This window comes from Stomoxys calcitrans, chromosome 4 (genome assembly GCF_963082655.1).
Source record: "Stomoxys calcitrans chromosome 4, idStoCalc2.1, whole genome shotgun sequence".
Taxonomy (NCBI): domain Eukaryota; kingdom Metazoa; phylum Arthropoda; class Insecta; order Diptera; family Muscidae; genus Stomoxys; species Stomoxys calcitrans.
Window position 1 is genome coordinate 107,527,248 of NC_081555.1, and position 12,299 is coordinate 107,539,546.

The following is a 12,299-nucleotide window of genomic DNA, read 5'->3' on the forward strand; positions in this document are numbered from 1 at the left end:
TCCCGAATCCAAACGAACACTAAGAGAATGTAATCCCAATCTCTCAAGCACTGACTAGAATATAGGATGGGGCTGATGGTGACCGGCTGTCTCGCAGACCTCAATAAGTCTGAAGTAGTTGTATCCTACGGATTCAACAAGTTGAAACTGAAGGTTTATAGAATCGGTGGGTTTGGGGAATCAGGAGACGACTCAGCAGTTGTTGCTAAACACTTGCCAGAGGAACTATCGACCACATCGCTAAGGTCTGGCGGAATGCAGGAGACTGAAAATCCCCCTGCCATAATCGAGATAGGAGGAGAAGGCATCGAGACACAACAAACCCTATGTGGGTGGATCATCCGGTTGGATAGGGCTCAAGGTGTGCGTCAGCGGGGAAGGACAGACCTCAAAAAGTACTTCGAAAGGAGCAGCTAGTGAAGCATCTAAGAAAGAATCGTCCACACTGTAAGTGTCCGGTGTCCTGAGGAAGAGTGGTTCCTCTGTTTTCTCATCTGCGGCTGGATTCGCAATGCAACTTATCATGACAAGATCTAACGAATCTTGTGAGGATGAACTACTAGCAGACTCAGAAGACGAGTATAACGCAACAGTGTGGAAATTCTGAGTCTTGGCAATGGTACGGTTTTTGCAGAAAAATCTCCATCATTGTAAAGGCACTTCGGCGGCACTTAAAGTCATTCCGATGGCAGGAGGATATAACGCGGTTCTTATTCAGGAACTATGGGTGTGTGGAGGAATGGTTCGAGGACAAGTTATATACAGTGGCACCTATCTCCTCGGGCGGAGAGAATGTTTCATTTACTGAAAGCGCAAAATACTTAGGTGCTTTGCTAGACAGGAAATTGAACTTCAAATCTAACATTAACTTTTTATTGCAACATTTAAACGGGTGAAGTCAACATTTCTAATTGTGCTTTTTCAATTTCTAGGTTAATTTTTAATCCAAGCATACAACAAATTTTAGCCTTTTCTACATTTTGGTTTGAAATTTCCTCATATCTTGGGTATTCCAGACCATGACCCGATTATGTATGGGTTTGCGGCGTTTAATCAAAAAGCGGTAATGATGTTTGTCCAAAGAAGTATCCTGTAATGAAATCAACCAATTCTAATCAACTAATTTTTCACTTCAATAAAGAATTTACAAACTTTGATGTCAATGGGCGTTTCCATATCATCGTCGCTAAGACCAAGCCTTTGAGGAGATCTGCGCAAGAAAATATCTAAGAAGGACTTGACAAAACCAAAGTAGAAAACCTCGGCAATGCAAATGACGCTGAAGCCCACCATAAGGCTAAGAACTCCCCCAGTTTGGGCTGTTTGTATAAATTTCAAAAAAATTTTAATTCAACACAAAATTGTTTCACTCTATTCATTTTGTATAACAATCTTACACAAAAATTCAGTTAATCCCGTATAGGGGGCCTTTACATGGGCGCGTATAAAATTGTATTTATAGAAAATCGAAACCTGAGCCAAATTTGTTGTAATCATCTCCACTGAGATATTCCTAAACAATGAATCTTGCAATAAATAATTGTGTTTGGGAAATGGTGTGGCAAAATTATCCGGAAAGAAGGCAATGTCATGACAACCAGGTAGGCATTCCTTCTTACAACTTTTCGTTTGCTCATTATCTGCAAAGTGGTCAGCCATCTCAAGGCAACTCAAATCTTGCAGATAACAAAAACTGGAATTTGCCACTATCATGGGCATATGGTATGGAATGCAATTACAGAATGTCAAATAAAATCGAGTATCGCATTCCAATTCACAATTACGCCGAGTGTAGTATTTGAAATAGAGCAACTCTTGCTCATCACTGAAAAAACACTGTCTGCTTTTGGGTGCGATATCACGCAAGGCAGGTGTAGCTGACATTATTCTGGTATTGATACGAACACGAGTCTGATGGCCCAAATCAATTGGTATGCCAGCTTCTTTGATATGGGGAAAATCTATGGAATTGTACAGCAGCATCTGGGGAGAACGGGTAACAAATGAAAAATCCTTAATAAAAGAGAGTGCAGTGTGATGTACCTTGAAACCCGGCCCATTGGTGGATGAACAAAAGTATTCATCGTGACTTGCATTCAGAACCACTGTCAGACCCATGCTCACACCTAAACCTGTTAAGGAAACATGGTGCAATGGTATTAGAGGTGTGCATTTTTTTAGGAAATTTCGTTACCTGTAGCTGTACGCGGATAGTAATGCTTTGGTAGAGGTTTCATATAACCATCCTCGAAAGTCCACTTTACTGGAATGGTGGTGCGTCCGTTTGATGAGGTATAATCACGAACGAATTTATATCTTAACATATATAAAACAAAAAATGTTATTTAGGCCAGTACGAACTTTGGAAACCGAAATCTTCATTAATGTAAATAAAACTTGTCAAACTTCATTGAAATCGGAATATAAATTTGAATTTTCTAAACCAAGGCCGCTTAATTAGGAAATTAAGTTTTTTATACTACAGAAGGTGCATTCATTAGCCGAATTCGCTGAAAGCTGGCACAGTGAGTTGTGCTGGGTAAGGCTAGGTATTAGTGGAAATCTGCAATCAGACTCGGAAGATGCCTTCTGGTTCCTACTGTTGAACAAGTCGTTGGAACTCATTCTGTTTGGCAGTACGGGACACACACAACTCAGAGCTACACCCTTTGGGCTACACTCTTTGGCTACGCCCTTTGGGCTACACCCTTTGGGCTACACCCTTTGGGCTACACCCTTTGGGCTACACCCTTTGGGCTACACCCTCTGGGCTACACCCTTTGGGGCTACACCCTTTAGGGCTACACCCTTTGGGCTACACCCTTTGGGCTACACCCTTTGGGCTACACCCTTTGGGCTACACCCTTTGGGCTACACCATTTGGGCTACACCCTTTGGGCTACATCCTTTGGGCTACATCCTTTGGGCTACACCCTTTGGGCTACACCCTTTGGGCTACACCCTTTGGGCTACACCCTTTGGGCTACACCCTTTGGGCTACACCCTTTGGGCTACACACTTTGGGCTACACACTTTGGGCTACACCCTTTGGGCTGCACCCTTTGCGCTACAGCTGCGCTTTGAGCTGCACCCTTTGGGCTACACCCTTTGGACCACAGAGCTTTGAGGACCAGCAGCGTGTTAACATCTTCCAATTGTGCTCAAATTTTGGGAATGTTAAAATATAACAAAATAAAAAAGTGAGTAACCCAAAGTGGGTAGCACGAAAAAAGTAGCCCAAAATAAGTAACTCCATAAAGGTAAAAAAAGCGGTAGAGGCCAATGTTTAGAGCCTATAGGCAGTAGCCCAAATAGAATAGAAAAAATTAAGAAACTGAGAATGCAAATGAATTTGAACCCATAGAACTATTGATCGCCTAAAGAACTCGTGACGTAGACATTATTTAACCGCTCCATAATAGATTTGGAGGCTAGGATTTAAAGTAGACCTCGGGACCTCGAGTTTTTTGGCGGACATGCTAACCTATGCGCTGGGTGGTCTTCTGCCAGCCAATAGTGAGACTCATTAATTTCAAGGCTGGCGGCTATTAAATATTCAGTGCTTATCGACGTGCTCTGTGTTTCCTATTCATCGTCTTCACACACACACACACACACATTCCCAGATAAGAGCATTGTCAAATCCTCCTGCTATCAGAAGGACCTTTAGTGCTGGCCTTACTATGGTGTCGATTTGTCTGCAGAAACTGACAGTAGTCAGGGAGAAGATTTTTTACAACTGTTGCGTTAGCCTTGATTTTTGAGAAGAAAACCAGACCATAGTCATGGTTCAGGTTTTTCACCATTGTTGCTTTAGCCTCGACGTCTGAATCCGTCGAAGTTCATCCTCACAAGATTGGTTTGATCTTGTCATTATATTTCCCTTACACATCCATGAGCATAAGAAAGCAGTGGAACTACTCATGCGCAGGGCGCTGGATGCTTGCGGTGTGGACGATTCCTCTTTGGATGCTTTCGCGGCTGCTGCTGTCGAAGTACCTTCTGAATTCCCTACTTGCCCGGTGGTGTATACCTTGAGCCTTATCCATCCGGATGACTAGACAGATTCTCCTTATCTTCGTGATCGTGATCGTGATAGGGTGATTTTTGGTCTCTTTTAATCCATCAGACTTTAGAGATATGGTTGATAGTTCCTCAAATAAGTGTTTAGCTATAACTGTTGGTTGGTCTCCTGCATTTGCCGATTCAACTTTTTGAAACAGTAGGATGAAACTCCTTTAGACTTGTTAAGCTACGAATACTGCATATCTCTTCCAGTCGGTTATTGAAAGAGTGGGATTGCAGACCCTTAGTCTTTCAAGTATGGATTCAGAATCTGAAGGACTCCTTAGTATCTATGCGTATGCCATTAATCCATAAGGAATATCTACCTTTTAAATATTGTATAACGCCTGGCCAGACTTCCACAATCTTTTTTATGAGATTCAGGATCTGAAAGACCCTTTGAATCAATGGTCGATAAAGAAGTGTTGCTCCAGACCAGATCTCCCCAATCATTTTTAGGGCTTAACAATTCATTTCAATTGAAAGTTGTTCCCCGATACCAGCCTGCATCGTCACAAACTGGAGGAGTCCCAAGAAATACCATAAAGACGTCGGAGTTCCTCTCCCTAGTCGACAACCGCCAACACCAAGCTGTCCTTAGCAACGTAAACAAAAGTTCTTGAACCCATTATAACATCGATTGTCTTAGTTCTCTTGGCGCCCGCAGTCATTTACATGACTGCTGTGCCGTTTTCAAATCCGAATTTGGCCCGAGCCCAATTAATATTGGACCATATTTTGATACAGCTACTATACGTTCAATGAAATTTTGAACAAAAACGTATGAGAGGAGTCTCGAAATCCTTGTCTAGATTGAACCATTAGTTGATATAGCCTTCATAAAAGACGCATTTCCAATTGATTTCGATGAAATTTGGATCAGACATGTATACGTGGTTGCAGGTATCTAAAGTTCAGTCCAGCCCAACAGCGTCTTTACTATTTTTCATTCTATAGTGTTTTACAACTAATTAAACATTTCAACTTACTCTCCCTTAAATAAGTAAAAAGGATGTATTTGATTGAAAACGCAGCATAGCCCTTCGTCCAATAGAATTTCACGAAATAAATCACTGCACTTTTCCTCATAAGGACCATATTTACAGTAAATTAACATCTCAGCACAACTTTGGCCGTTCTAAGAAGGAGGGGTGACAAATGTAAGTGGGTAACACCATAATAAAGTTAACCTTAGTTGTTTTTTCCCATAATACCTTCATCATAAAACTGGCATAGGTATCGTATTCAGAGCGAGGCTTGTAATTACGATATTCGGTGAAATTGAAATCACGAAAACAAACCTTTTGCAGTATAGCATAGTCTGTAGAATTTCTGTAAGAGATAACAAAATTTGTTCACCAGAATGTCTGCAAAGGCGTCATCGAAATAAGTACTTGACTTTACTTACTCGGGAAAATCTTCAACTTTGCTGCGTATAGCCTGATTCATGTTGCAAAATGTCACTGTGGGAAATGGTATATCAGCAATCGAAGTGGTCTCTGAATTCAAACTAATGATAACCGGAGTACTTTGCCATTTGTTTAGAAAATAAATGGCCATATAAATGCCCATTATGAAGGTGATCACAAAGGAGATTAAATAATAACCTCTAAAAAACAACAACAACAAAACACTGATTCACTCATTTGGCAGTTAGCATTTAATCACTTTACCTCTCCCATATGTTACGCTCCTTATCGTTGACATATTTCAAACCATTCAAAGATGTTTCAAGCAAAAATCTTTTTAAATTCATTTTCCAATATTTGAAAAATGATTGCCTTTCTTTTGGTTTCTCATAATTGTGCTTAAATGTTGAAGGATACTCCATTGCTGGCTGCGATGTGTTACAAAGAAATTACATTGAACCAGTTGACGAAGTATTTATACGAGAAAGACCTTATAGTACTGGAAGTCATATTATCCTCATTAATTAAGAGTTAAGTATACATCTCCCGAATACGTTATAGGATTGCTAATTAATTATGCAAGTAAAACCATTTGTACACCAAGGTTTAATTATTTAATCATAGTCATGTCTGTAATTAACATTCAAATAGTGGTCACGTAAATTTAATGGGCTTCGATGCTTTCAAATCGTAAACAATTTGTGGTACATAAGGCAAATTGGGGCAAGGACAACAATGCATCAAAAGTTTTGAAAGGGAAATCAATGCAGTCTATTCGGGCGTTCTAAAGGCTTAAGGAGTTAATTCGGTTAGATCGGGATTTATGGCAACTATATCACTTTAAACAAGTAAAAGCGTGCTAAGTTCGGCCGGGCTGAATCATATATACCCTCCGCCATGGATCGCATTTGTCGAGCTCTTTTCCCGGTATCACTTTTTAGGCAAACAAAGGATAAAAGAAAAGAATTGCTATATGTTCTTGGAACAATATAAAGTTATGGTTTATTTCGGACCATAATTGAATTGAATATTGGAGACCATATCAGAAGTCATTGTGTAAATTTTCGGCCAAATCTAGTAATAATTGCGTCCTTTAGGGGCTGAAGAAGTAAAATAGGGAGATCGGTTTATAGGGGAGCTGTATTAGGCTATAAACAGATTCAGACCATATTCGACACGCATATTGAAGGTCATGAGAGAAGCCGATGTACAAAATTACTTCCAAATCGGATGAGAATTGCGCGCTATAATGGCTCAAGAAGTCAAGATCCAAGATCGGCTTATATGGCAGCTATATTAGGTTATGAACCGATTTGAATCATAGTTAGCGCAGTTGTTGGAAGTGATACCAAAACACCACGTGCAAAATTTCAGTCAAATCGGATAAGAATTGCGCCCTCTAGAGGCTTAAGAAGTCAAGGCCCAAGATCGGTTTATATGTCAAATATATCAGGTTATGAACCGATTTAAATCATACTTAGCACAGTTGTTGGAAGTAATACCAAGACACCACGTGCAAAATATCAGTCAAATCGGATAAGAATTGCGCCCTCTAGAGGCTCAAGAAGTCAAGACCCCAAATCGGTTTAAATGGCAGCTATATCAAAACATGGACCGATTTGGCCCATTTACAATCCCAACCGACCTACACTAATAAAAAGTATTTGTGCAAAATTTCAAGCGGCTAGCATTACTCCTTCGAAAGTTAGCGTGCTTTCGACAGACAGACGGATGGGCAGACGGACGGACATGGTTAGAGAGACTTAAAATGACATAACGATCAAGAATATATGTACATTTTGGGGTCTCAGACTCATATCTCGAGGTGTTACAAACAGAATTACGAAAATAGTATACCCCCATCCTATGGTGGAGGGTATAAAAACCGATTTAGATCATATTCGACAAAGTTATTGAAAGTCAAAGCAAAACGCCTCATTCAAAATTTCAGCCAAATCGGATAAGATTTGGCTCAAGAAGTCAAATTTAGTGATCGGTTAATATGACAGCTACAATGAAACATGGACGAATATTGCCTGGCTTTAGTCCGGCGTGCTTTCGACAGACATACAGTCGGATGGACAGACGGACGAACATGGCTAAATCGACTTGGAATGTCACGAGGATCAAGAAATGATGGGGTCTTAAAGGCTATATTTATTTCCCTATTTGGCTTAAATTTGACACAATGATTTGTGTTAAGACCATCGACATCCACGGCGAATATGCTCCAAATCGGTCTATATATTCATCAAGGGCAAAACATGCATACCTCAAGTGCAGGTCGGAAGACGGCCCTCTACGAAGTGGTGCGAGAAGTCGAGCTGTCTCTCCTACCGAAGGCGGACGCGATGGTGGCCCTCCCGAATATTGAGGAGCATTTAACAACTAGGAGCTGAGCTACAATTCACCACCATGCACGGGGGTCATCCCGAATTTATCCCGGTGTACCGACTGTATGCTACGGGACAGTATTATCAACGCGGACATCGGATATAGTGTGGTCAGAAGGCGGATGATAAGGGGAACCCCTCAGGGAGGGACGTTCGTAGCAATTCTCTGAAACCTATTGGTAAACGAATTCTTGTTAGAACTCAACAGGAAGGGGGTGAGAATGATCACATTGCAAATTGTGGACGTCCAAGCTAACGATGAACACCACACAAATCGAAGCTCAAAGTTCTAGCGTGCCGAGTTCGGAATTGTGCCCTCAAGTTTGTGCTTAGGCTGAAGAAATATGGCATGCTGAAGAAGACAGAATAAGACTTGGCCTTCACTTATGGATGCAGTGGGCAGATAGAGGAGAGTTTCAGACTACCTGGAACCGAGACCGATTCGAAAAAAGATTTTGGGATTCGCTTTCCCGAGAGGGAGAAGTTGGAAGCGATTACTTCGTAATCGGGATATATGGCGTCCACCAAGGCCGTAGGATCTAGGAGAATAAGGTCGCAGTGCGTGACGAATTGTGCGGAATGCCTGAATATACTTCAGTTCCGCGACATGGTGCTAACATGGATTAGCAGATACGGTGGCGTCGTATTGATGCTTGATATGTTATCTCTGTTCTTGTAATTTCCCCACCGAAGGATGGGGGAAATTCATTTTGTCATTCTGTTTGCAACACATCGAAATATCTATTTCCGACCCTACAAAAAATATATCGTAAAAATCTAAGACGATCTAGCCATGTACGTCCGACCTGTCCGTCTGTCTGTTGAAATCACGCTACAGTCTTTAAAAATAGAGATATTGAGCTGAAATGCACAGATTCTTTTTTTGTCCATAAGCAGATTATGTTCGAAGATGGGCTATATCGGACTATATCTTGATATAGCCCCCATAAATACCGATCCGCCGATTTAGGGTCTTTCTTTCAAATCTCTCTTCTTTCAAATAACATTCATTTCAACCCAATTTTGCCATTGGTTCAAGGGGTTCTATGGGATGAGGCTTTCCCCAAACACTTGGCCCCAATATTGGTTATCAAATTCGTTTTCTAATCTCAAACGCCTTTCATTTGAGACACATAATGACATGGTCGGTAAATTTGTACCCTTTGGGGGTGTTTTGAGAAAGAGGTAAACCCCCAGAAAATTGGTCCCGAAAGTGGGTATCAATTTCGTGTTCTACACCCTAATGCCTTTCATTTGAGCCCCACATTGGCATAGTCTGAAAATATGCCCGATTAAGGGGTGTTTTGGGGAGTGGGGTGGTTCCCCAAACAATTGCAACGACGCTGCCTTTTATGGGGTCCAGATTTTAAATGAGATTAAGATTTTAAATCGAGAGATCGGTCTATATGGGAGATATATTCAAATCTGAACCTATGTAGAATAAATTGGTCTAACATAACTCACTGTCCCAAACTTCAGCAAAATCGGATAATAAATGAGGCTCTTATGGGTCTATGATCTTAAATGGGCAGATCTGTCTATATGGGGGCTATATCCAAATCTGGACCGATAGGGGCCGCCCAAGGATGTCGAGTGGCCTAACACAACTTATTGTCCCTAATTAAATCAGACAATAAATGCGCTCTTTATGGGCCCAAAACCTTAAATCGAGAGATCGATCTATATGGCAGCTATATCCAAATCTGGACCGTTCGGAGCTAAATTGAAGAAGGATGTCGAGTGGCCTGTCTTAAATTTCAACAAAATCGGCGGATCGGTCTATATGGGGGCTATATCAAAACTTAGTCCGATGTAGTCCATCTTCGAACTTAAACTGCCTACGGACAAAAAAAGAATCTGTGCAAAGTTTCAGCTCAATATCTCTATTTTTAAAGATTGTAGCGTGATTTCTACAGACAGGCGGACATGGCTAGATCATCTTAGATTTTTACGACGATCAAAAATATAAATACCTCATGGGGTCGGAAATGGATATTTCGATGTGTTGCTAACGGAATGACAAAATGAATATACCCGCATCCTTCGGTGGTGGATATGAAATTTAGGTCAGGTTGTTTTTCAAAATTAATTTTTTGTTTTTAAATTTTAAGCAAATTGCATTCGTTTTCTAACAGGTGTCTATCAAAATTCACGGATACAGCTGCCCTCTGTAGCTGAACTTTGTAAAACTCACTCCCTATACAAAAAACGTTTAAATTTCTTAACCGAAAAATGCTACTTTTTCAACCAACCATGTAGCACATGCAAACGGTTTCTCTAATACAATTGAGAGCACCTGTTGTGGCCAGGGATGGAATAGTCAGTACTATAGTACTTTTTTCAGTTCTTTCTTTGGCCCATGGAATACTGCAGTACCCCCGTATCAAATTCGTACCTTTTCAAGCATAAAGAATTTTTGGACTATTTTCTATGTTTTTTCAATCCTTTTTATACCCACCACCGTAGGATGGGGGTATATTCATTTTGTCATTCCGTTTGCAACACATCAAAATATCCATTTTCGACCCTATAAAGTGTATATATTCTTGATCAGCGTAAAAATCTAAGACGGTCTAGACATGTCTGTCCGTCTGTCTGTTGAAATCACGCTACAGTCTTTAAAAATAGAAATATTGAGCTGAAACTTTGCATAGATTTTTTTTGGTCCATAAGAAGGCAAAGTTCGAAGATGGGCTATATCGGACTATACCTTGATATAGCCCCCATATAGACCGATCGGCCGATTTGGGGTCTTAGGCCCATAAATCCGATTTTGCTGCAATTAGGACAGTGAGTTGTCCTTCGTTAATTTGGCCCACATCGGTCCAAATTTGGATATAGCTGCCATATAGACCGATCCTCCGATTTAGGGTCTTAGGCCCATAAAAGCCACACTTATTATCCGATTTTACTGAAATTTGAGACAGTGAGTCGACATTAGGCCCTTCGACATTCTTTATGAATTTGGTTCAAATCGGTTCAAATTTGGGTATAGCTGCCATATAGACCGATCCTACGATTTAGGGTCTTAGGCCCATTAAAGCCACATTTATTATCCGATTTTGCTGAAATTTGGGACAGTGAGTTACCTTAGACCCTTCAACATTCTTCGTCATTTTGGCGCGGATCGGTTTAGATTTGAGTATAGCTGCCATATAGACCGATCTCTCCATTTAGAGTTTTGGCCCCATAAAAGGCGCTTTTATCGTCGGATATCGCCGAAATTTGGGACAGTGAGTTAAGTTAAGCTCCTTGACATAGTTCTGCAATATGGCACAGATCGGTCCAGATTTGTATATCGCTGCCATATAGACCGATCTCTCGGTTTTAGGTTTTGGGACCATAAAGGGCGCATTTATATTACGATGCCGCTGAAATTTGAGACAGTGAATTGAGTTCGGCTCTTCGACGTCCTTCTTCAATTTGGCCCAAATCGGTCCAGATTTGAATATAGCTGCCATATAGACCGATCCCTCGATTTAGGGTTTTGGGGCCAAGGAAGGCGCCAATATCGATATCGCTGAAATTTGGGACAGTGAATTGTGTTGGGTCCCTTCGAATTTTTTTTTTTTGCAATTTGGCCCAAATCGGTCCAGATTTGGATATAGCAGCCATGTAGATCGATATCTCGATTTAAAGTCTTGGCCCCATAAAAGATGCATTTTTAATCCGATTTCACTGAAATTTGACTCAGTGACTTTTGTTAGGCTTTTCGACATTATATATGGTTCAGATCGATTAGTTTTTTAGCTATGGCTACTAAAAAGTCGAATATTTTGTTATACACAATTGAACAATGATTTGCGCTTTTTAGTATTTGGTCCAAATCGAAACATATTTCGCTATATCTGCTATGGGGCATAAGGTATGAATTTTTCACCGGATTTTGACGAAAGGTAATTTCCATATATACCCGAGGTGGTGGGTATTCAAAGTTCGGCCCGGCCGGAACTTAACGCCTGTTATCTTTACAGGCAAGTAGTTCCGTAACTCAGAGTTTAGCAAGTCTGCATTTAAAGCTGAACGCCGGGGTTCAAACCCCGGTGAGAACAGAATAATTGTTTCAGTGGTGGTTTCCCCTTCAAGTGCTGGCAACACGAGAGGTAACTACTTTAGGTAATAACTGATTACTAATCAGCCCTGTAAAGTTCTCTACTACGACAAACCGTTCGGAATCGGTCGTAAAAAAGGAGGCTCCTTATCACTGAGCTTAGACTTGATACGATGTCCATAGGCAAAATTTAAAAATTTTCACTAGCATATTTTTGAATTCTTTATGAAAAACTAAAAAGTACTCTTTTGGTCCAAAAGGTACTTTTTTAGTACCATATCAAAAGTTGTATTTTCCATCCCTGATTGTGGCTACTCTCTCACTCTTTTACTCATTCTCATTGATTTCCCGCAGCAGTTTCATCAACTGTGGAGGCTTTCA

At 40.7% G+C, this 12,299-nt stretch overlaps 1 protein-coding gene across 1 annotated transcript; it reads right to left on the reverse strand.

Annotated features, from left to right (window-relative positions):
- Nucleotides 1–973: 973 nt before the first annotated feature.
- Nucleotides 974–5,896, reverse strand: LOC106086068 (pickpocket protein 28-like). The gene is made up of 9 exons (XM_059367236.1): nucleotides 5,739–5,896; nucleotides 5,474–5,674; nucleotides 5,280–5,397; nucleotides 5,055–5,203; nucleotides 2,195–2,316; nucleotides 2,044–2,132; nucleotides 1,398–1,983; nucleotides 1,153–1,319; nucleotides 974–1,090 (listed from the first exon to the last, which is right to left on the reverse strand). Exons 1-9 carry the CDS (start codon nucleotides 5,894–5,896, stop codon nucleotides 974–976), a joined length of 1,707 nt encoding a protein of 568 aa, XP_059223219.1.
- Nucleotides 5,897–12,299: the final 6,403 nt, after the last annotated feature.